Here is a 20,266-nt window from a genome sequence, read left to right as displayed (position 1 = left end):
TACTAATCATGAATAGTAATATCAATAATGTACCTTGTGAAACAGACAGCTAGTTTTAATTCTGACCAGTTAGTTGATAACAATGTATTAATGATATTATCTTTCTCATTTACTACACAGGTATAAGGGTTATCCAAGATGATGAAACATCAACGTAATGAAAGTTATTGGTCAATACCTGTCAAAAGAAGGTCATCAATGTCATCATCATCATCGTCGTCATCCTTGGATAGATCATCTTCTTCAGGTGCTGAACTATCAAAGGCTTCTGTTGTGATTTCATTATCCTCATCGTCATCTTCTTTGCCGATATCTTCAGCTGAATCCTTCACCTCATCATCATCATCATCATCATCATTGTCTTCTGTGTCATCAGAAATGTCTGAGACATCTCTAACAGTCTCTCCTGAATCCTCGACTGTTTTGTCATCGTCATCGGCACCACTGTCCTCACTGACTTTGCCATCATCGTCATCATCAGTGTCCTCTAAATCTGTAGAGTCATCAGTTGTATCCTCAGCTAATGTGTCTGAGATATCCATATCCTCACTATCAGCAAGATCGACTTTGATATCATCATCGTCATCATCGTCATCTTCTAGGTCAATGGGTTTAGTATCGTCATCTGTTTGGTCAACATCTATGCTATGATCTTCCTCATCAACAGTATCATCATCATCATCTGCAGTCGAAACAGGAGCATCATCTGTGGCTTCATCACTGGCAGCAGCAGCAGGACCAGCTACAGCATTTTCATCCTCTTCATTATCACCATCATCATCATCATCATCATCATCATCATCAGTGAAAGCAGCATCACTGGCATCCTCATCTGTAATTGCTTCAGTTTCAGCTTCAGCTATGGTGTCATCCTCCTCTCCATCATCTCCAGCAGAAGTCTCTGTCTCTATGTCATCAACATCAATCAGAATGGGGCCCTCATTCTCATCAATCTCAGCAATGACTTCTGCAGCAGCTTCATCTTCACCTTCATTTTCCTCTGCCACCTCATCAGCTGCAGCTGCTTCTTCCTCCTCCTCCTCCTCTTCCTCATCATCAGCCTCAGCAGCAACCACCTCTGGAACAGCCTCTTCCACCTCCTCCTCATCCTCCTCCTCCTCCTCATCAGCCTGTGGAGCAACCTCTTCCTCCTCCTCATCATCCTCCTCATCATCAGCCTCTGAAGCCACTTCTTCCTCCTCATCATCACCCTTCTCATCATCACCCTTCTCATCATCAGCCTCTGAAGCCACCTCTTCGTCCTCATCATCATCTTCTTCAGTCGCTGCAGCAGAGTCCTCTTCATCTGCTTCACCATCATCGTCATCGTCATCATCATCATCCTCATCTACCTCGGCCTCAGCTGCTGCTTCCTCATCCTCTTCCTCCTCTTCTTCATCTTCTTCCTCCTCTTCCTCACCCTCATCATCTTCTTCCTCATCTTCATCCTCTTCTTCCGTAACCTCATCCTCTCCATCCTCTTCCTCATCTTCCACTTCATCTACATCATCTTCCTCTTCCTCCTCCTCCTCCTCCTCTACTTCCGCAACTGGTTCCTTTTCCTCGGCAAACATCCCTGCAACTACAGAATTAACAGCGTAAAAGTGACATTCAGTGCAGTGGGCCGTAACCAAAAAGATAACAATAAGGCCCATAATTCATTATTTTCAAGACAACACAACACACTGCAACACAATTAACACAATATCTTTATTGTGTACTCATAATGCTTACACCTGACAAGCTGCTCTCTGCTCACCTGAGACATATACACCTAGTAGTGAGTTTACACTACATGAATATCTCAGTGTGTATGTGCTGTGCTCCCATTATCATTATTCCATATCATAAATATGGCCAATATAATGCTTTCTCTACATTACTGTACATTGCAGCAGTGGCGTAAACATAATGACAGTGTTCCATGCAGGACACCTCAAAGACTGACTCCATACAAAATGACAAATGCATATATAGTTATACTTGCAGATGTTGACTTGTTTGAGGAAAATAATAGTTCAGAAATTGTCAATTCACAAAGAGTAATTCTGTCAGTGAAGAGTTGTTATTTTCTGTGGTAGTGAGGGAGAATACTCTCATGGTTATGATGCTGGGTATGAAAAGCAATCCAAAACATTTAGAACCCCAGACCAAAAAAAACCAACAGATCAGAACAGAACAAAACCAAACAATACAAAGTCCTGTCAAGAATTAAAGCAGCAACCAGCAGTAGAACAAATAACAAAGCCTCCTCCCAACCCCGTTTTAGTAAAGAGCTGAGGGTTGGGGCTGGAGAAATGTCATCACTCTCAAATGCATAGACAGAGCTATGTATGCAAGGACTGACCATCCATGGTGGGGGTTCTACTAAGCTATATGGAATTGTTCTAAGAAGGTCGTGCCAAGGATAATTTTGATATTTCATTTAGAATTTCAAGTATCAAAAATAAATATTATGGCCTTACTGCTTTTAGCCCATACAAACGCATTGAATAACCGATTCACTACATGGAACAACAGATAGTCCCCCCAAAAATATCAAAAGGAAGTTTGTTCTGAAGTGTCTGTCCTATATCTGAGAGGTATAAGAAAGATCAGATATATTTTTGTCATGTATTTAACCCCTTTTTTTTGCACTAAACAGATATCTCTAGCTTTAGCTGTTGGATTGTTATGGAGATTTTTTTTAATGCTAATTAGATTTCCGCTGGGGCACGGGCATCAACCTTTGAGGGTTTTAACGATGTTTTGAGGCTATATAGTGTTTCTTTACATTTATGGTGTTTTCTTAACATCTTCTTTGTTTACAAACATTGGCGTTTAACAAGCTTATACTCTGGGTTCTGACGGGGTACAACAGTAAAAACAATAACAAGGTCTGAGCGTTTCTTTGCAAGAATCAGGTGACGTCCCCAGATCAAGCCCTGAACTACACAAAAACCTCCCGGGGACCATGACAGAACGTTCTAAGAGAATCCTATAAATGTCCTTGAGGACATCACCGGAACCAACCAGGTAGTAGACAAAAACATCCAGGGTACCAGGACAAAATGTTCTAAGAACGTCCTACAAACATCATTGGGGACGTCCTCGGAACAAACCGGGAACTAGACAAAACCTCCACAGGACCATGACACAACGCCTTGAAGACTTTAGGCGGCCATTTCATAATGTCCCAGGGACGTCCTAAATACTCGTTATTGTTTGCAGGGCAGTATTCACATTGAAACATGTGTTTACAAGATGCAGTATTGGTGAATTCATGCTCACACAAATGAGTTGTGTCCTTATCTAATACTATTTGTCCCATAGTACTACCAAATAATAAGATACATCGAGAGAAACTGTAGTGGTCTATTTAACAACTGCAATCGACTACGACAGTTGAAATGTGTATTTACTGAGTTTTATTGTACTATTCGATTTTTCCTACTACAAAATAAACATCTGGAAGACATGTAGTGACCATATATTACAGTGATCATGAATTAAGGCTACTGGACAAGTTGTCTAGAGTAGCTTCTGGGAGTATAATTACGGTGTCTGGGAACAAATAGAGCCAGCAGTTACACACAGGTACAGGCCAGTAATATCACATTACATAGCAATTATTGACAGGATAGCACCCATTTTCCAAAAGTTGCTCTGGCGACAGCGCAAATGACCGCTTACGTCACGCAGCAAAATGCCTCATTCCCATCAAAAAGATGTATCGATCATCATCACATGCCTGATGTTATTGCCTGACAAAGTAGTTTTCAATATGAGCATCATATAAAGAACAGGAGGGCACAGACCTTGTTTTCTGGATGGTAGGAATGCAGCTATGAGGTAGGAAGGAAGGGGATTCCAACAGCAAGAGGTTAGAACACAAAGAAAAATATTAAAACACGATCCACGTTCCTTGACAAGTACACAACGTGTGACTATGGATACAAAGTTAAAGTACTGTAAGTAGCCAAGTTACTACGCTGGTTATGCGGAGGAAAACTAAGCATTTTAGGAAAGCCACAAAACAACAAAAGCATTTGTTAGCACTGCGCAATAGCATGATTAGAGTAAATGACCATTGCGTGTGCTTACCGGTTTGTGCATTTGCTACGTTGTCATTTTAGTTGAACTACATTAGATCTAATGTAGTTTACATATAGTAAACATCTACATGTATGTTTACCTATAAACATGGAAAGCATGGCCATGGTACCTTCAGCCTCAGCTTGTAACTCTTCGACGAACCATCGTACATCTTTTGGGACGGTTTTACAGTTAAGTGCCAAGGTGAACATCCATAAAATATCACACTCCACAAAATCTACCCCATTAACCTCAGCCTGTATCACCTTTTCAAGTCCTAAAACGTGGAACAGCTAACCTACATTAATCAATGTTGAAATGTTCCAATTTGATTAGGTCATAAAAAACTAAAACACGCATCATTTCATTAGTCAATCTTTTATTTTGCTTGTGCGTTTTGTCAATGATGTGAGGGCTTCTAAAGAGTGTGAGGGGAATGGCATAGTGTAGATAAGCGGTGGAAAAATAAGCGATGGAATGGTTTCAAAATACCATAGAGAAGGATAGAAGGGCAGAATCCTTAGGTATTAGACAGCAGTGTGTTAAGAGAGATTTAGGCCTACATTCGGTTAGGGTCTCTGGCACAGCCAAGCATGTATAGCATATCTTACCCTACAGATGTAGGATCTTAATACGAGCCAGCTTGCTACAGCAGGATCCTGCAGCAACCGGAAATGTGAAATTATTGTGTGGATTATAATTAATGGACATTTTTGTAGGGGTTGAAAATCAAGTCTGAAATTTCCAAGTGGAAATTACAAACTTCAAGAGCCTTTTTAAACCACATACACTACAAGTTTTAAAATGTCCTGCATCGCAGGAAAGTTCTCCTGCAACTGGGTGATCAAATTAAGATCCTATATCAGTACAGCAGATTACAAATGGTGTAGGTCTTGTAGGTCTGACTCCATGCAGTGATCCTGCATTTCAGCAGCAGGTTTGGAGTGACTAATCGCGCAGCATGTCTAAGCTCTTGCTGAAAGAAACAAGGCTTTCACTTCTAAAGCGTCATTAGTGGCCCGGATAAGTGCATTTTGTTATCTCAGGTCATGCGGACGCCTGCTAAACTCTAAAGCCAAGACCACGTCCTCACAATAACCTGTAGCTTTGTGTCAGTCCTTTAAGGAAACAGGATGTAGAGTAGCAGACAGAAGAGTTAGTGTTCACGTTGACTGACAATAGCACTATAGCCAGGAAGCATTTCTCGACAAAGAGGTGTTTTCCTTTCCCTAACAGCTGTGGCACAAAGAGCATGAAGGAGACGGCTTTTATAATACATTGATGAATAAGTAAACGGCAAAATTAATAGATGCATGAATACAAACCTTTTTTCTTAACCGGATGTAGCTCACCTAAATAGCAGAGGGGCGACAAAGATGTCAGTTTAAGAAAGGAACCAACCAAATAGATTTAGTAAAACATTGATGAAGGCAGAATAAATTATGAATGTGGATCAGAGTGGAAGAAAGGTTTTTCTTCAGCTGCAGGCAGCTTATTCTCAACTCTTAAAAATCACTAAGGAGCTAAAGAGTACAAGTCAACTCAATGAAAGGCGGTACTGTAGGCTACACAACAACAGCAACAACAGCTAGTAGGCTCCATTTTGTTTAGTATGCATCTCAGAGCAAAGGTGGATTTAGTGAAATGATTGGACTAGTCAGCCATTCTTCAAAGGAGATTTGAAAATACACCAACCTCGTTTGTGCTAAACCGGCACTAGCTATGAATAGCAGATATTCACATCATGATGATTTTTTCCCCCCTCAGAAGTTAAGTGAGAGGAAAATGTTCGTTCTCCAGGGTGTGTTTGATGTTTTGGGGATGTGTTTGAGATACAGCTCCTTTCAAAGCACATTAGCCTGAGGGATAAAGTTTCCAGGTTGTGTAAATAAATTAAAGCAACAAATAATATTTTAAAGTTTATCCTGAGGCCAGGGTAGAAATGTATTTAATAATTTGTTATTTAGTGCTATGATTCTCTATTAGGAAGTTGGCATTGCTTTGGTGTCATAACCTGAAAACTATACTGTGCCCTGAGAGTGGTTAGAGTGGCTAGGCTACAGTGAGACAGTGTGCCTGTTTTAGAGTAGCTACTCTAAAGTGAGACCGAAATAGTCTCTGCCCTTTGAGTCGTAACTCACAGACAGCTGTCAAACCGCCAGGCAGGTCAGCATCTTTCTGCATTAGTCCACTGAGCTATGCATAGCCATTGTGGGGACGACCATTCCCTCTTGCTTTCTCTCTTTCTCTATTATCTCCCTTTGTCTTGCACCTCCACCCCTCCACAGACTCACTCTCTCCGTCATTTACAGGGAGCAGAGGTCACAGTTACGTGTGTGTGTGTGTGCGCGCGCATGTGTGTGTGTTTGCGTGTGATTCCGATATGACCGAGGCAAGGAGGGGTGCAGAGTGGTCAGTTGAGATACGTAGAAACTTTAGTCTGTCTGACAGACACCTTCGGATGATAAGCTACTGTCATACTGAATGTATACAACACAGTATGCTCATTTGTATTGTTAATGAACTCAAATGTGCATCATATGCCTGTTTCCTAATACGTGTTTTTACCCAATACCTACTGTATCTTTTACATTTTAATGCACTCTATTGGCCTAGGCAGACGGTCACTGCTCTAAGGCCAGAGGTACTGTTGATCCCCAGATGGCATAATACTATTATCTGAAATACCATCCGTATAGAAGTGACCTAATAACAGTGTGTGTGCATCCCGGTAATGAATGGCATATGGTATGATTTAGAAAAACAACAACAATGCAGCAGCTGCCTGTATAGAGTTAGTCCGTCTGTGTGGGTTTTAATTGATTCACTCCAGCTCTAATTTCATGTGTGTGTTCATATTACAACTACATTGGTTTCTTCATTGGGACTGAAATCAGTGCCTAAATTCTGCGTTCCCTTTACTGCACAACAACTGTAAGTTACATTTATTTGCCTACATTAATATTCTGTACTGTGATTCAGTAATGGCTGCTGTAGGCCTACTGTATGTGTGGTGCTGCTGCTAAATTGACTTAATACATTTTCTCTGCCAAATCACACTGTTGTGCGTTCATTCCTCTGCCACAAATCATTACTGTTTAGCAGGAAGTTTGTCCCTGAACTGTAGTACAGTAGTTGTCCTCCACACTGTGGTATGCTTAGAACTCCTCTTATGAAAGTAAATTGCTAGGTTGTCATTGAAATTGAATGCCTGATGTCAAGTTGCCTTCCTGTTTCAATAAGGCTGGTAAAAATGCATTTATACCCAGCTGAATCTTAGGCTAAACTAAGGAATTGAGATTAGCACCTTGGCTATATCAGATATCCTTTAGCTAACATTGTGTAAATTGTATGGGCTGATGTTGTTGTGAAAGACACCTAACATGAACTGCAGAGTATAATGTTGATAATGATGGTTTGGAGCAAGCTTGGAGATGAGATGTGCACATTAAAGTGAGCGTGGCGAGCACAGTGGGTGGTGAAAAGACACAAGCAAGGGATTGATGAGAGAGAGAGGTGATTTATGCTTTCTTTGGATGACTTTATTTACTTTTTTTAGAACAGTCACACACAAATGTGGTACAGGCGTTAGAGGTAGGTCGAGAGCCTTGTTCTTCCGCTTCAAAATTCTTCTGCGTGAAAGGCTGGAAAACAGTGTCCCGTTCTTTAGTTTGGAGTTCGGATTTGGGAATGAATGTCACCTCCTACGTTTCTGTTATTAGCTTGTACAGATGGACGTGGTGCTGTATTTAATATTACAATACATCATCTACTATGAGATATGATAAACAGTGTCGGGTTGATATGTGTGGTATACACAGTCGTGTGTTGAGTGTTTATTAAACCACAAGCTAGCCTTGGAAAGAAGCTTGGCTATGGTTCACAGGTTCTCAATCTGCCAGACTCATCCTGCATCACACCCTAAGCCATATAGACTTAAGGGCTGAATTGTTACAGCGGAGCCATTAACTGAATATGTGAACCTATAGAGGTGAAATGGTGGAAGTGAAATGGTATAAATCAAACAGCTTGACGTTGAATGTGGCATGACCTGCCAGGTGACTCGTCAAGTCACAGTGGGTCAGCCCTTTTTTTCTTTTTGAAATAACATGGTGGTTCGTTGATTATGTTACTGTTGTTGCTGTTGTTTCATCTATTATTAGGGTGGCTCAAGAGACAACTTGTGAAATATACCTTCGATTTCCTCCTCCTCGGGTGCTACCAGGCTGGAGACAAAGGTCAGAAGCAGTTTGCCCCAGTCAGTGGACTCCTCCACCGCCTCGTTCACCACTTTCATGGGGTCCGAGCTGATATGCTGAATGCTTCCTGAGAGTGTGGTGAACAGGCTGTGTGAGCCAAGATTTAACAGCATAATATAGCCAGCATGCATTTACACACACCCTTTCTCAACACACTCTTAAACATGGACAAAATGACTTAAGGAATACCCAATTAATTACCACCACATTATATTATACACAATAAAAACAGTCATTTGACAATATGCTGTCCTCAATCTTTCAAATGCAATCATACTGTACACCGTTCAAATGTTCTGCACTTAGAGAACAATATGAGAACAAGCAAATCACAACAAAGGAACTTATACCCAGGAACAAATTCAGCAATATAGACTATAGATATGAAGATGAATGTGCACATGACTATTAACTATAGCTTGGAACTAATCAACTAGAACCAATGTGATGTAGTATAACATATCCTCTGTCCATCCATGGTCCAATGGGCAACTTCAAATGTCTGTATACGGTGTAGACCACCACCTGTTGCGCCATTCTTTACAGCTTTCTGCTGTGCAGTGCAGGCAAACCGCGTGAGACAGACATTTCCATTTCGTCAGAGGCAGAGACATACAGAAGGCAATAGGCATCCATGACAGGTAAACATGCAACACACCACAGGACATGTCAGACACCACTGCCAGCGAAGTGTACCCCAGCACTGTGTTAGTGACAACTCTCAGCAGAATATGACTGACTGGTCTTTAGAGATTGCATTTTAGACTCTTGAGTGCTCTTTAGTGATCAATTATCAAAGCAGTATTACGGATATTCAGAAGAGAGTGATTGTTAGTTGTTTAATCCATAGTAGTGTTCAATCAGACTGAGTGGGTTAAGGAAACACGGTTGATATAGCCAAATTCAACAAAGGAACATTTTGGTTCCTGGAATTGAACATATTCACGTGGGAATTAATTGTCTATGCAATTCAGAACAAATAGATGTTTCAGCTAAAGACAATATCTAAAGGCTTATTTCAAGTGTATCCAAAGGTATTTATCATAACATGAGTTAATGGACTGATTACTTGCTATATTAGTCGCTTGTAATCAATTGTATTATCTTTAATTTTATTAAATTAATTAGTTTTATCTTCTCCTTTAAAGTTAGTTGCTACAGTATGTCAATCCAAACTCACTAAGGGCCTCAGAGGCCTCAAATCAGCATGACAAAGTTAAAAGCGTAGTATAATGGCTTGCCTCTAGACCTTCCTGCATCCTTAATTACTTTCCTGACAGCGGGAGGTGGGGAGACCCCTGTTAGGAGGAGAGGTACATAAGCAGTGGCACAGGGACAGGGACAGTGAACAGTCTCCATCACATGCACATGATCAATGCGGGGAGAACAGACTCCAGAGTGATGCATTCTGGGAGGAAGAACTGGACAGTCTTACCACAAGAAACAATGGCACAGAGACACAATTACTCACGATTCACAACCACCGTATGGTGACAGAAGAACTCAACGTCATCATAGACGTTCATCACAATGGAAACAAAGATCGGCCGTAGTGTAGAGAACACATCAACATACGAACAGTAAACACCCATAGTGCAATAGGAGTGAGAAACAGGATAGAACAGCAACATGCTGTGCTGTAACTATAGCAAACACAGTATGTCTTTCACTCTTTATTGAATCTGCTATAACAACAGTTCTTCCTCTGTGCTTGGCATGTTTTTATTTGAAATGTATTCTCATTGACTTGATTAATTTGTTCCAATAAATAATGTGCAATAACATAATGCTGTGATTTTAAGCAGTACATCAAAATTCATGGCATTGAGTAACAATGTGAAATTGACTCCAACTAGGAATACTAATGAAATACTGATTAATTCAGTGGCATTTGTTTGATTGGCACTTCAACCTACGTCATAAAGCAGAAAAAAATATATCCCTCAATGCTTGTGCATTTGAACCCCTCACATTGTCCTCTATCTACACTGGTTCCTGGCATGGAGACTGCAACTAAATCCACAGAAATAAATGACATATTAACCTGAAAGAAGTGGTAAAGAAGGCAAGGGACTTGGGAGTGGAAAGGGAATCAACCCTCCAAACTAAGTTCCTCATTACGGAAAGGCTATGTGGATTGTTCCAAAACACTTTGGAGGGTTTAGTTTAGAGAAACCAGTGAAGTGTGGGTGGCAGTATAACTAACACCATGTCACCTGGCAACACATTCATTCCTGTATTCAGGAGGTCTCTGACACTACTTCCGTCAGGCTCCAGTTTGCAGGTGTCCCTCTTTAGCAGGAAGTTGAAGGAGCTAATGAAAGCACTGTTTTCTCTCTCTCTCGCTCCCTCTCCTCCCTCTCTCTCTCCCATTCTCCTCCCTTTCACTCTCCCTATCCTCCCCTGCCTCACTCTCCCCCGCTCCCTCTACCCGCCTCTCTCTAACGGGAAGCAATGGAGGCATGGCAATAGAATTGATTCAACTCCAATTGGACGCCTCCCAGGCTATGCAGTGCACATCAAGGGGAATTCCATTTCCTCACAGCCAGCACTCTTGCCCATTGTTCCAAAATGTTGGTTTAGTATTTAATTTTCACAGTGTCACCCTTTATTGAAATGTCATGGTGGGAAAAATTGCATCTTATTAAAAGTGCAATTTTAATACCCATTTGCTGTCCAACTAAATGGTTGTGTAATGGGCAGGTTCGTCATTTAACATTTTTATAATGGGAAGACAGCCTTTTGCTTCACACATCTATTAGTTTGTGACCTTGGTGAAATCATTAAGCATTTTCTCTGCTACTGTACCTCTTTATGTGTTCAAAAAGTAGTTTTTAATGGGTGTGGGGATGAAATAGGACATCTGCTGTCACTAACCACTGTCTACAAAAATACAAAACATTTAATAATACAAATTCCAAAACTCCATGTTGTATATCCACTTGGGTCCAGTACTATAAATATTTGAAATGATGACTGACAGGTACTCTAGCTATTCCCGTAAATTCCACTGTCTCTGGCAGTCTCCTTTCTGACAGTGAGGGGTTCAAATGAACAGAGAGGACCAGTCTAAGAAAGGGCGTCCAGCTACACAGCCATCCCTCATAGAGAGAGACAGAGTGATACCGCTCAGTATCCTACAGGGGACCTAGTGCTATATATAGCTACCCGATTCTTAAAAGCAAGAACATGAGACTTTCTTTCGCTATTACTGTGTGGTCTTACAAGCCAATTTTACCAAAACCCTTTCGATTGGAACAGATTGATACCTGATAGATAATTTACTTATTTTTAAGATACATGTTGGTTACATACATTTACTGTGGTGCAGATTACACATTGTCCTCAAAGATTGTGGCTTAAAAGGCCATTTCCTTATATAAGATTAATATCATATGGGTATTTACATTATACTGTACGTGTTTGTTCTTTTTTGCAAATCTAGTAATTTATTAATATGTACATAGCTCCTGTTTTTCCTTTCAAGGGTTTATCCATGGTGCCAGGGTTTTGTGTGGTGATTATCACCCTCCCATTCCACATGTGTTGTCCTGGTGCCATACAGTATCCCCTGGTATAGTCTTAGCTAACCATAACCCCCCTTATCCTAATCTAATTTAGGGATGCGTGACCCCAGTCCTTTTGCTATCAATTAATATGTCTACTGTTTAATACATTGGTCAAGGGCATAGTTTAGCTACAGTCTGACTTCTACACCTAATAAAGACTCTTGTATTGTTATGACTCGGCTGAGAGGCTTTGATAGAAATGGCCACAGCGTCAATTCCTTCCCATGATTCCATGTGGAATGGTTCAGGAGGTCAGGAGGTCATTCCTCCGTAGATGACCTTCGGTATTGGCCACATTCAATGCTCAGTAGTATGCATTGTAGAGGAAATCTATATCTCTCCTTGCAGGCTTATCTGCAACATAGAATATTCAATTATAAATATTAAAGCACATCAGATTGGTGTATCCTTCTCAAATGCAGAACTCAATCAAAGAGAAAGGCATTCTCCATGGCCAGAAGGAGTTATTACTCAATACCACACAGTTAATAGCACCAACACAAGCTGATATGCTCTCAATGTGCCATTATGGATGTTAGCATCAAGGCAATTGTGCATAAATTGAGACGGGAAAGGCAACTAAAGTTAACATAGGCCGGATGCATGGGAGCGATTGGCACACAATTAATTGGGATCATGTTGCCAGGAAATAAGGCTAAAATAACACTGTCAAATAAATCAGACTAAAAAGCTCATGTCTGACCACTTGACAGTAGCATAATAGTGATTTCAGGCTGTACTTGACTTGGGCAGAAGCTCACCTGAACTGAGTACTGTCACCTCAAATGTTCTTCTGCTTGAGTTCTTGCACCTCTTATCGAATATTATCTAAAAAATATTGAGGAATTCCTGCAACTAAATATAAACGGTACAAGCACCCAAAATGAGTACCGGCACCTATTTCAATCCAAGTCAAGCACTGATTTCAGGTGAATGTAATGGGTATTTTTCCTATAATCGTGGTGGCCTATTTTGCTCAATTATGTAAGGGCACAAAAAAACATGCAATGCTCAAATTGTTGCGCCATTCTTTACAGCTTAACCTGGCACAAAACATTCTAGAACGTACTGTGATACAGCCTCAATAGATTCTTAAGCTTTCTGGTTATGTAATAATTGGTCAAATTAAATTGGCTGCTGCAGGAAATGCTACAGCCAACTTAAAATAGTACAGTTAGCTACACATCCATCACAAATGAGCACTTCATACACCAAACACATTTCACTGGACATCAAGTAAAAAACACACATGGACACACACACACACACACACACACACACACACACACACACACACACACACACACACACACACACACACACACACACACACACACACACACACACACACACACACACACACACACACACACACACACACACACACACACACATACACATAAATACATTTATTGTAATGACTGTTACTTTAATGTTACACACTACAGCGTTATTGTAGTATGTTTTGTTAAACTACAAACAAACAAAAAGGTAAATAGTAGCTAGTTAAATGACACGTCCAGTGACTACTAAATAGGCTGTATACCTTTTCCATCACAAAGCAGCAATAAGTCAGTTCAGTGAAGGATTTATCATGGAAGCTATAGCCTTAAACTATTCACATAGGGAGATTATGGTTGACTTTATGAACGTATGTACAACTATGGTTGGCATCAGAGTTACCATCAGAACGGAGACACTGTATCTCTGCATTACCGTGAGTTTTATTAGGCAAAATAGTCCACTTCAATTGCGATAATCTACTAGTGTGAAAAGGGTGTACAGACTCACTTAGTACCAGATGTAACCTGTGCAGCCTTGAATGAACCAGAATCAACACTTGATGGACCATGTGTACATGAATCCATTATTGCGTAGCATCAAGCCACCACAACACTGACTGGAGTGTGTGACAATTGCTCCCTGTCAGCAATTAAAGCATGCAGGTTGTTAGTAGCAGAGCGGAAGCGAACACACAGATGGGTATGAGCACTACACTGCAGGCAGAGAGTCTTTACCAGGTGGCAAACAGGGGTCGTCACAGTATAATGTATGATCTTTTTATTGGATGGGAACAGGATGGCACATGGGGATGGACAGGGTGAAAAGAGGAGGAAACTAGATTAGAAATGAGAGCGTGAACGTCGCTACGGAACTCTAGTGAATAAATAAAGGGAGTGAGGTGCATGTGATTTCAGTGAAGGCTAGAATGACTTTGGGTTGGTGGACTAGACTCCACGCCCCCAGAGTACGTCAGCCTTCAACTACTAGCGTGACTTGTGAGTTAATCGGATCTGCAGTACGTGACAATGGTGGCCCACTTTTGAAGTTTGCTTCAAAAATGTATGTGCAAGGTCTTACATGGAAGACCTTTTACATGAAATGAAATGTGAATGGCATATGACATGAAAATGGAGAAAGAATCCATGTACACCAATGACAATTTCTCGCACGTACTGATCCACATCGGCAAACAGCAAACTCTCAAACACTGAAAATTGTCATTGTACAACTTTATTTTTTAACCACAAAATCACACTGAAAACAACTTTAAAGAATACAATACATTACACATTCCCTCTACAGAGAGTTTCACCATTACGTCTGCAACAGTTGTAATGAACTATATCAATCATAATTCTGTGATACAATAACATCCCTACTGACTGAAGCAATGTATCTCAAAACTAATCTACCAGTAAATCTATTTGGCTATTTGACTCTAAGCTGTTTGACTGGGAGAGAGGCATGGCTAATTCTGCCAAACCCTCTCAGCAACTGCTGCAGATAGGGCCCAGGCCCAGTAAACTGCAATGCTATGCCCTATCTATCTTTGTCACTGTCAGTACTATTAGTAACCAGACAATGAGCTCCTGGCTACCCTGAGAGCCCACACGCCGTTGGATAAAGTAGTGCCAGCCTGGAAACAACAAGCTACTGGGCCTTATCGCTTTCACTGAGCTCGCTGCATTCCTGTATCGCCTGTTTTAGCCATTATCTATGAACTTGTTTCACCCAAGCTAAAGGTTAAGGCTAAATTATTAAACAAACCTTAGAAGAGGGACTATTTACACTACATGACAAAAAATATGTGGACACCTGCTCATCGAACATCTCATTTTAGAATCATGGGCATTATTAGGGAGTTGGCCTCTCCCCTTTGCTGCTATAACAGCCTCCTCTCTTCTGGGAAGGCTTTCCACTAGATTTTGGAACATTGCTGCAGGGACTTGCTTCCATTCAACCACAAGAGCATTAGTGAGGTTGGGAACTGATGTTGGGCGATTAGGCCTGGCTCGCAGTCAGCTTTCCAATTCATTCCAAAGGGGTTCGATGGGGTTGAGGTCAGGGCTCTGTGCAGGCCAGTCAAGTTTACCCACACCAATCTCGACAAACCATTTCTGTATGGACCTCGGTTTGTGTACTCGGGCATTGTCATGCTGAAACAGGAAAGGGCCTTCCTCAAACTATTGCCACAAATTGTATGCTGTAGCGATTTCCCTTCACTCGAACTAGCACGAACCATGAAAAACTGCCCCAGACCATAATTCCTACTCCACCAAACTTTACAGTTGACACTATGCATTGGGGCAGGTAGCATTCTCCTGGCATCCGCCAAACCTAGATTCGTCTGTCGGACTGCCAGATGGTGAAGTGTGATTCATCACTCCAGATAACCTGTTTCCATTGCTCCAGAGTCCAATGGCGGTGAGCTTTACACCACTCCAGCTGAAGCTTGGTATTGCGCATGGTGGTCTTAGGCTTGTGTGCAGCTGCTCGGCCATGGAAACCCATTTCATGAAGCTCCCAACAAACTGTTCTTGTGCTGACATTGCTTGCAGAGGCAGTTTGGAACTCGGTAGTGAGTGTTGCAACCGAGGACAGACGATTGTTAGCACTCTGTGGTCCCGTTCTGTGAGCGTGTGTGGCCTACCACTTTGTGGCTGAGCCATAGTTGCTCCTATACCTTTCCACTTCACAATAACAGCACTTACAGTTGACCGGGTCAGCTCTAGCAGGGCAGAAATTTGACGAACTGACTTGTTGGAAAGGTGGCATCCTATGATGGTGCCACGTTGAAAGTCACTGAGCTCTTCAGTAAAGGCCATTCTACTGCCAATGTTTTCCTATGGAGATTGCATGGCTGTGTGCTCGATTTTATACACCTGTTGTTGTGGCTGAAATAGCCGAATCCACTGATTTGAAGGGGTGTCCACATACTTTTGTATAAATAGTATAAAATGGGATCATATCTATATCCACATCATTAAAAACCAGAGTCTAAACGACCAAGATTACTCAATGCATGATGCATCACATAAACTACTGCCCCTTTTCATCCTAATGAGCCCCAACAAGGAAAAGGGAAGCCTATCTCTAACCTACAGAGACTTATGATGTATCAGGTAGAAAGCAAAAACGAAACCCTAACACAGATAAGTAACATCCCAATGCATGGTTGTAGGAACAGTAAAGGAGGAAAGGAAAGGTTCAGGACTTACCTGTGAGGCCCTTGTAGTCCATCAGATCAAACATGATGATGGCCACACAAGACCAGGTGACGACCAGGGCTACGACCAGGATCCAGGCCATAGGGGAACTGAAGGTGGTGTACAGGTCGTCAGTCGCGGTCCTCTTGGTCACCCTGGCTGGGGGGTGTCCTGCCTCTCCATTTTTGCTCTCAATGACCATGGTTGTGGTGAAGGATTGCGCTGGAAGAAAGGACAAAAGATAGGTTGTTGGCCTGATGCTGAACCAACCATAAAGGCCCAGTGAAGGGTTAGTTCATGAATAGACTGCACTGAGACAAGTTTTTGACAGGGGAATAGCTATACACTGAAGGTACTACACTGTATGGTACACAGTGTCAAAGGAATCCATATAATGTTTTGTGTGAAATGTGTTGTCTCTGTGATCTTTTGACTTAGCCATCAAAAAGCTCTCTCTCTAAATGAATATAAATCTCTGTAGCGTGGCAATTTGATTTGATGTTAAATGGAGAGAGATGGGCTGGCCATGCTTCCTTACAAACACAGCATATGACCTTTATGTGCGGGATTCATTTTACAAGGCTGCTCATCGATTTACCAGAATGTGGCAGACTAGGTCAGAATAAGCCATTGATTCTTGAGAAGGTGCAATAGTTAGAATGCGGTGTTCAGTCTCTAAAACGTTATCTGCTGCTTTTATACTGTGAAATCAAGCCGGTGCAAACCAGACAGAAGCTGTTGCTGGTGGCATGGGTCTCTGGTGGGTTTTCTTAGACGGCCCATGACAGAGATAGTATCCGACTGAAATGCCGCTCCAGACGCCATGATTTTTGTGTGTTGCATGTTTAGGAACGTATGTATGTTGTGAGTGTGAAAGAGAGAGAAAAAGAAAGATAGAAAGAGAATAAGTGCATGTGTGTATTCGCCCAGCATGGCTCAGGCCACCTGTTGGATCTCTTCGCCATGGCCTGCACCCTGTTGTCAGCAATGGGGGATTATGGGTCCCCATATCACCTCAATCTGCTGACTCAAGAGGCTCTGCTAACAAACACCATATGCCCTGCTTCTTCTCACTTTGATTCAACAAAATACAATACATACTGTCATACTGCGACTAGCACAGTGTGTGTGTGTGTGTGTGTGTGTGTGTGTGTGTGTGTGTGTGTGTGTGTGTGTGTGTGTGTGTGTGTGTGTGTGTGTGTGTGTGTGTGTGTGTGTGTGTGTGTGTGTGTGTGTGTGTGTGTGTGTGTGTGGTGTGTGTGTGTGTGTGTGTGTGTTTATGTATGTGCATTTGAGTGTGTTTGTCAGGGTTACAGTAATGGCATTTATAGAGTTGTATTATCCTGGAATCCAGGAGTAGTGGAGTGGGGATAGTGATGGAATGCTTCACGCAAATGTGCGGTGCTGTAAAAGAATAAAAAATAATGTACGCATCAACACATCTACTTTACCTCTCTCCTGACCTCTTGCTGCCTGAAGTTGACGTCCCTGTCATGGGAACCCTAAGTAGTTCTCCATGACAACTGATCTCAGGACAGTAATTGAGAGCCAGTAATACAGTCTGATAGAGTCAGCCAACAAAACACTGGTATGATCTTATCCTCTCCTGGGTGCCCTCAATATATACTCTGATTCACTTCTAGGTCTATTTGAATTACTGTTGAATAGACGTTTTACACCCAGGCTCATGTTTGTTCAAATCAAGCCTTTCTTATTGGAACTGACGTGTAAGACTGAGAGAAAACAACGTACATCAGACAGAATCATTAAGTTTGATTCCCAAAAGTAAGATAACGTCAACTTTTCTCAGTTGTAACAGTGATGATGGATGTGGATTGTGCACGTGAAGTACAAGATACTTAAAGCCGTGCTGACGTCACAAGCGTTTCAAGGCTGCGTAGCAAATAGCCATTTATGCTATCATGAAATACACTAATTTTTCAGAAGCTTCTAAATTGTCTGCAGAACTATGTCACGTTTTTAAACATTTAAAATGACAAATTAAATGACCTATAATAAGGAAGTAAAATGTAAAGACATACTTAGACTTGTGTAGATACTGTACCTTCGACTCCCTCAGTCATGGCAGTTTGAAAATGTAATTTCAGCAACAGAGTTGTGTTGAAAAAAATACATGCAGCGCCTCAGGGCTAATCCTGTTTGAGTCCTGGTCGTCAAGGAGAGGATGGGACCATGCAAAGAGACCCTAAATATATTACACCTGGTGTCTGGACTGGATGTTTAATCCCCCCCTAAAGAATCACAATGCAAAAAATACCAAAGGGTCACAGTCTCAGGGTCTCTGAAGAGGTTCAGTTAATGTCCAGGAAGAGAGCAAAAGGTCGAGGGAAAAAGTTCCAGGGCCGGCCAGTGGAGAGTTCGGGATCCAGCCTAAAAGTTTCCCCTGCCCATGATTGGTGTAGATCAGGAAGCTTAGGACGGGACAGGGGCTTCAAGGTAACCTTAACCCAGGCTATTCTGCCCTGCCTGCCTGGGTTATTCTTAGAGCTAGCCGCACCAGCTGCATTCTGCTTTGCCTTTTTAGGCTGGGGGCGTGACCCCCTCCAACAGACCTGTGCTGTCATCGAGTAGGGTAGCAGAGGGGGCATCAGCACTGCTCTCCTGCACTGCCGTATCCATCTGCTGGCCTGGGACTGGGACTGGCAGACAGAGACGTCACGTCACTGACAGTGGAGGAAAATGGCCACAGGCAGGAGCTGTTCATCTGGCCTACAGACCTCTATTAGCCTGGCCTTGGTGCCAGACTGATAGCAGCCAAAGTGGATGCAGCCAAAGTGCCATGTTTACCTTGTGTTTACCTTTGTGAACATGGAATACAAGATAAAGACCACCACTGCTTCCCAACATTACCTGTCAAGAGCTGTGCCCATATTCTTATCTGGGTGCCAGCCAGTCTAGTCAGTCACTGCCCACTCACTAGGTACCTAGTCAACAGACTGGCACCTGGCAGCCACCAAGGCCTGCCTTAGGCATGGTTATTCCAATTATTGCTGGATTATCTTTACAGCTGTAAAGCCAAAGCATATCTGATGTGATTTCTGGAATATAACCATCTACATTATATGAATCTCAGATTCATGAACCTCTCAAAACATGAATCAAAATCACCACAGAAATCCATGAAAATTGATGCTGCTGTTTGATTTTGTCCTTTAAATCTCCCACAGGGAGGAATATTGCATGTTTAAAATGTAATGCAGTTGACCTCAGTGGAAGAAATTCAATGCATTTTCACCACCCTCCTTTCTTGGAAACCACACACCTCTGCTGAGAAGCCTTTCTGACAAGCTAAAGCAGTTGGACTGCTGACTAATCCCTGAACCCACATAAAGGGCTGAAAAGACACATTTCATCTGAGGATATTAGTAGCCTACAGTATTGAGTTTGGGGAATCCAAAAGTTACATTGCTGCAAAGAAGTTGACAGGTTACTACATTAAACAAAAATATAAATGCATCATGCAACAATTTCAAAGATTTTACTGAGTTACAGTTCATATAAGGAAATCAGTCATTTGAAATACATTGATTATGCTCTAATCTATGGATTTCATATGACTGTGAATACAGATATGCATATGTTGGTCACAGATACACTATATATACAAAGATTAGATTTGATCCCATTTTATACTATTTATACAAAGGTATGTGGACACGCCTTCAAATTCATCGATTCGGCTATTGCAGGTGTACAAAATTGAGCACGTCGCCATGCAATCTCCATAGACAAACATTAGCAGTAGAATGGCCTCACTGAAGAGCTCAGTGACTTTCAACGTGGCACCGTCGTAGGACGTCACCTTTCCAACAAGTCAGTTTGTCAAACTTCTGGCTATGGATCTAATCATTCA

The 20,266-nt window shown here is 41.8% G+C and overlaps 1 protein-coding gene across 9 annotated transcripts in view; it reads right to left on the bottom strand.

The window, feature by feature from the left end:
* Positions 1-18,899, bottom strand: part of LOC129825060 (triadin-like) — a 55,249-nt gene extending 36,350 nt beyond the window's left edge. For 5 of the 9 annotated variants that reach the window (XM_055884798.1, XM_055884801.1, XM_055884805.1 and 2 more), the window contains exons 1-8: positions 18,458-18,899; positions 16,405-16,614; positions 13,921-13,959; positions 9,575-9,631; positions 8,269-8,400; positions 5,400-5,426; positions 3,798-3,824; positions 179-1,582 (exon numbers count right to left, since the gene is read on the bottom strand). In XM_055884798.1, the coding sequence (XP_055740773.1) occupies positions 179-1,582; positions 3,798-3,824; positions 5,400-5,426; positions 8,269-8,400; positions 9,575-9,631; positions 13,921-13,959; positions 16,405-16,614; positions 18,458-18,476 (1,915 nt within the window). In that variant the 5' untranslated portion in view covers positions 18,477-18,899. Of the gene's footprint in view, positions 1-178; positions 1,583-3,797; positions 3,825-5,399; positions 5,427-8,268; positions 8,401-9,574; positions 9,632-13,920; positions 13,960-16,404; positions 16,615-18,434 lie in introns of all 9 variants that reach the window. The other 4 variants (XM_055884802.1, XM_055884804.1, XM_055884803.1 and 1 more) reach the window with 4 other exon arrangements.
* Between the last annotated feature and the right edge of the window lie 1,367 nt (positions 18,900-20,266).

The sequence above is a fragment of the Salvelinus fontinalis genome, chromosome 27, assembly GCF_029448725.1.
Source record: "Salvelinus fontinalis isolate EN_2023a chromosome 27, ASM2944872v1, whole genome shotgun sequence".
Lineage (NCBI taxonomy): Eukaryota > Metazoa > Chordata > Actinopteri > Salmoniformes > Salmonidae > Salvelinus > Salvelinus fontinalis.
This window is presented reverse-complemented; position numbering and strand designations above follow the sequence as displayed.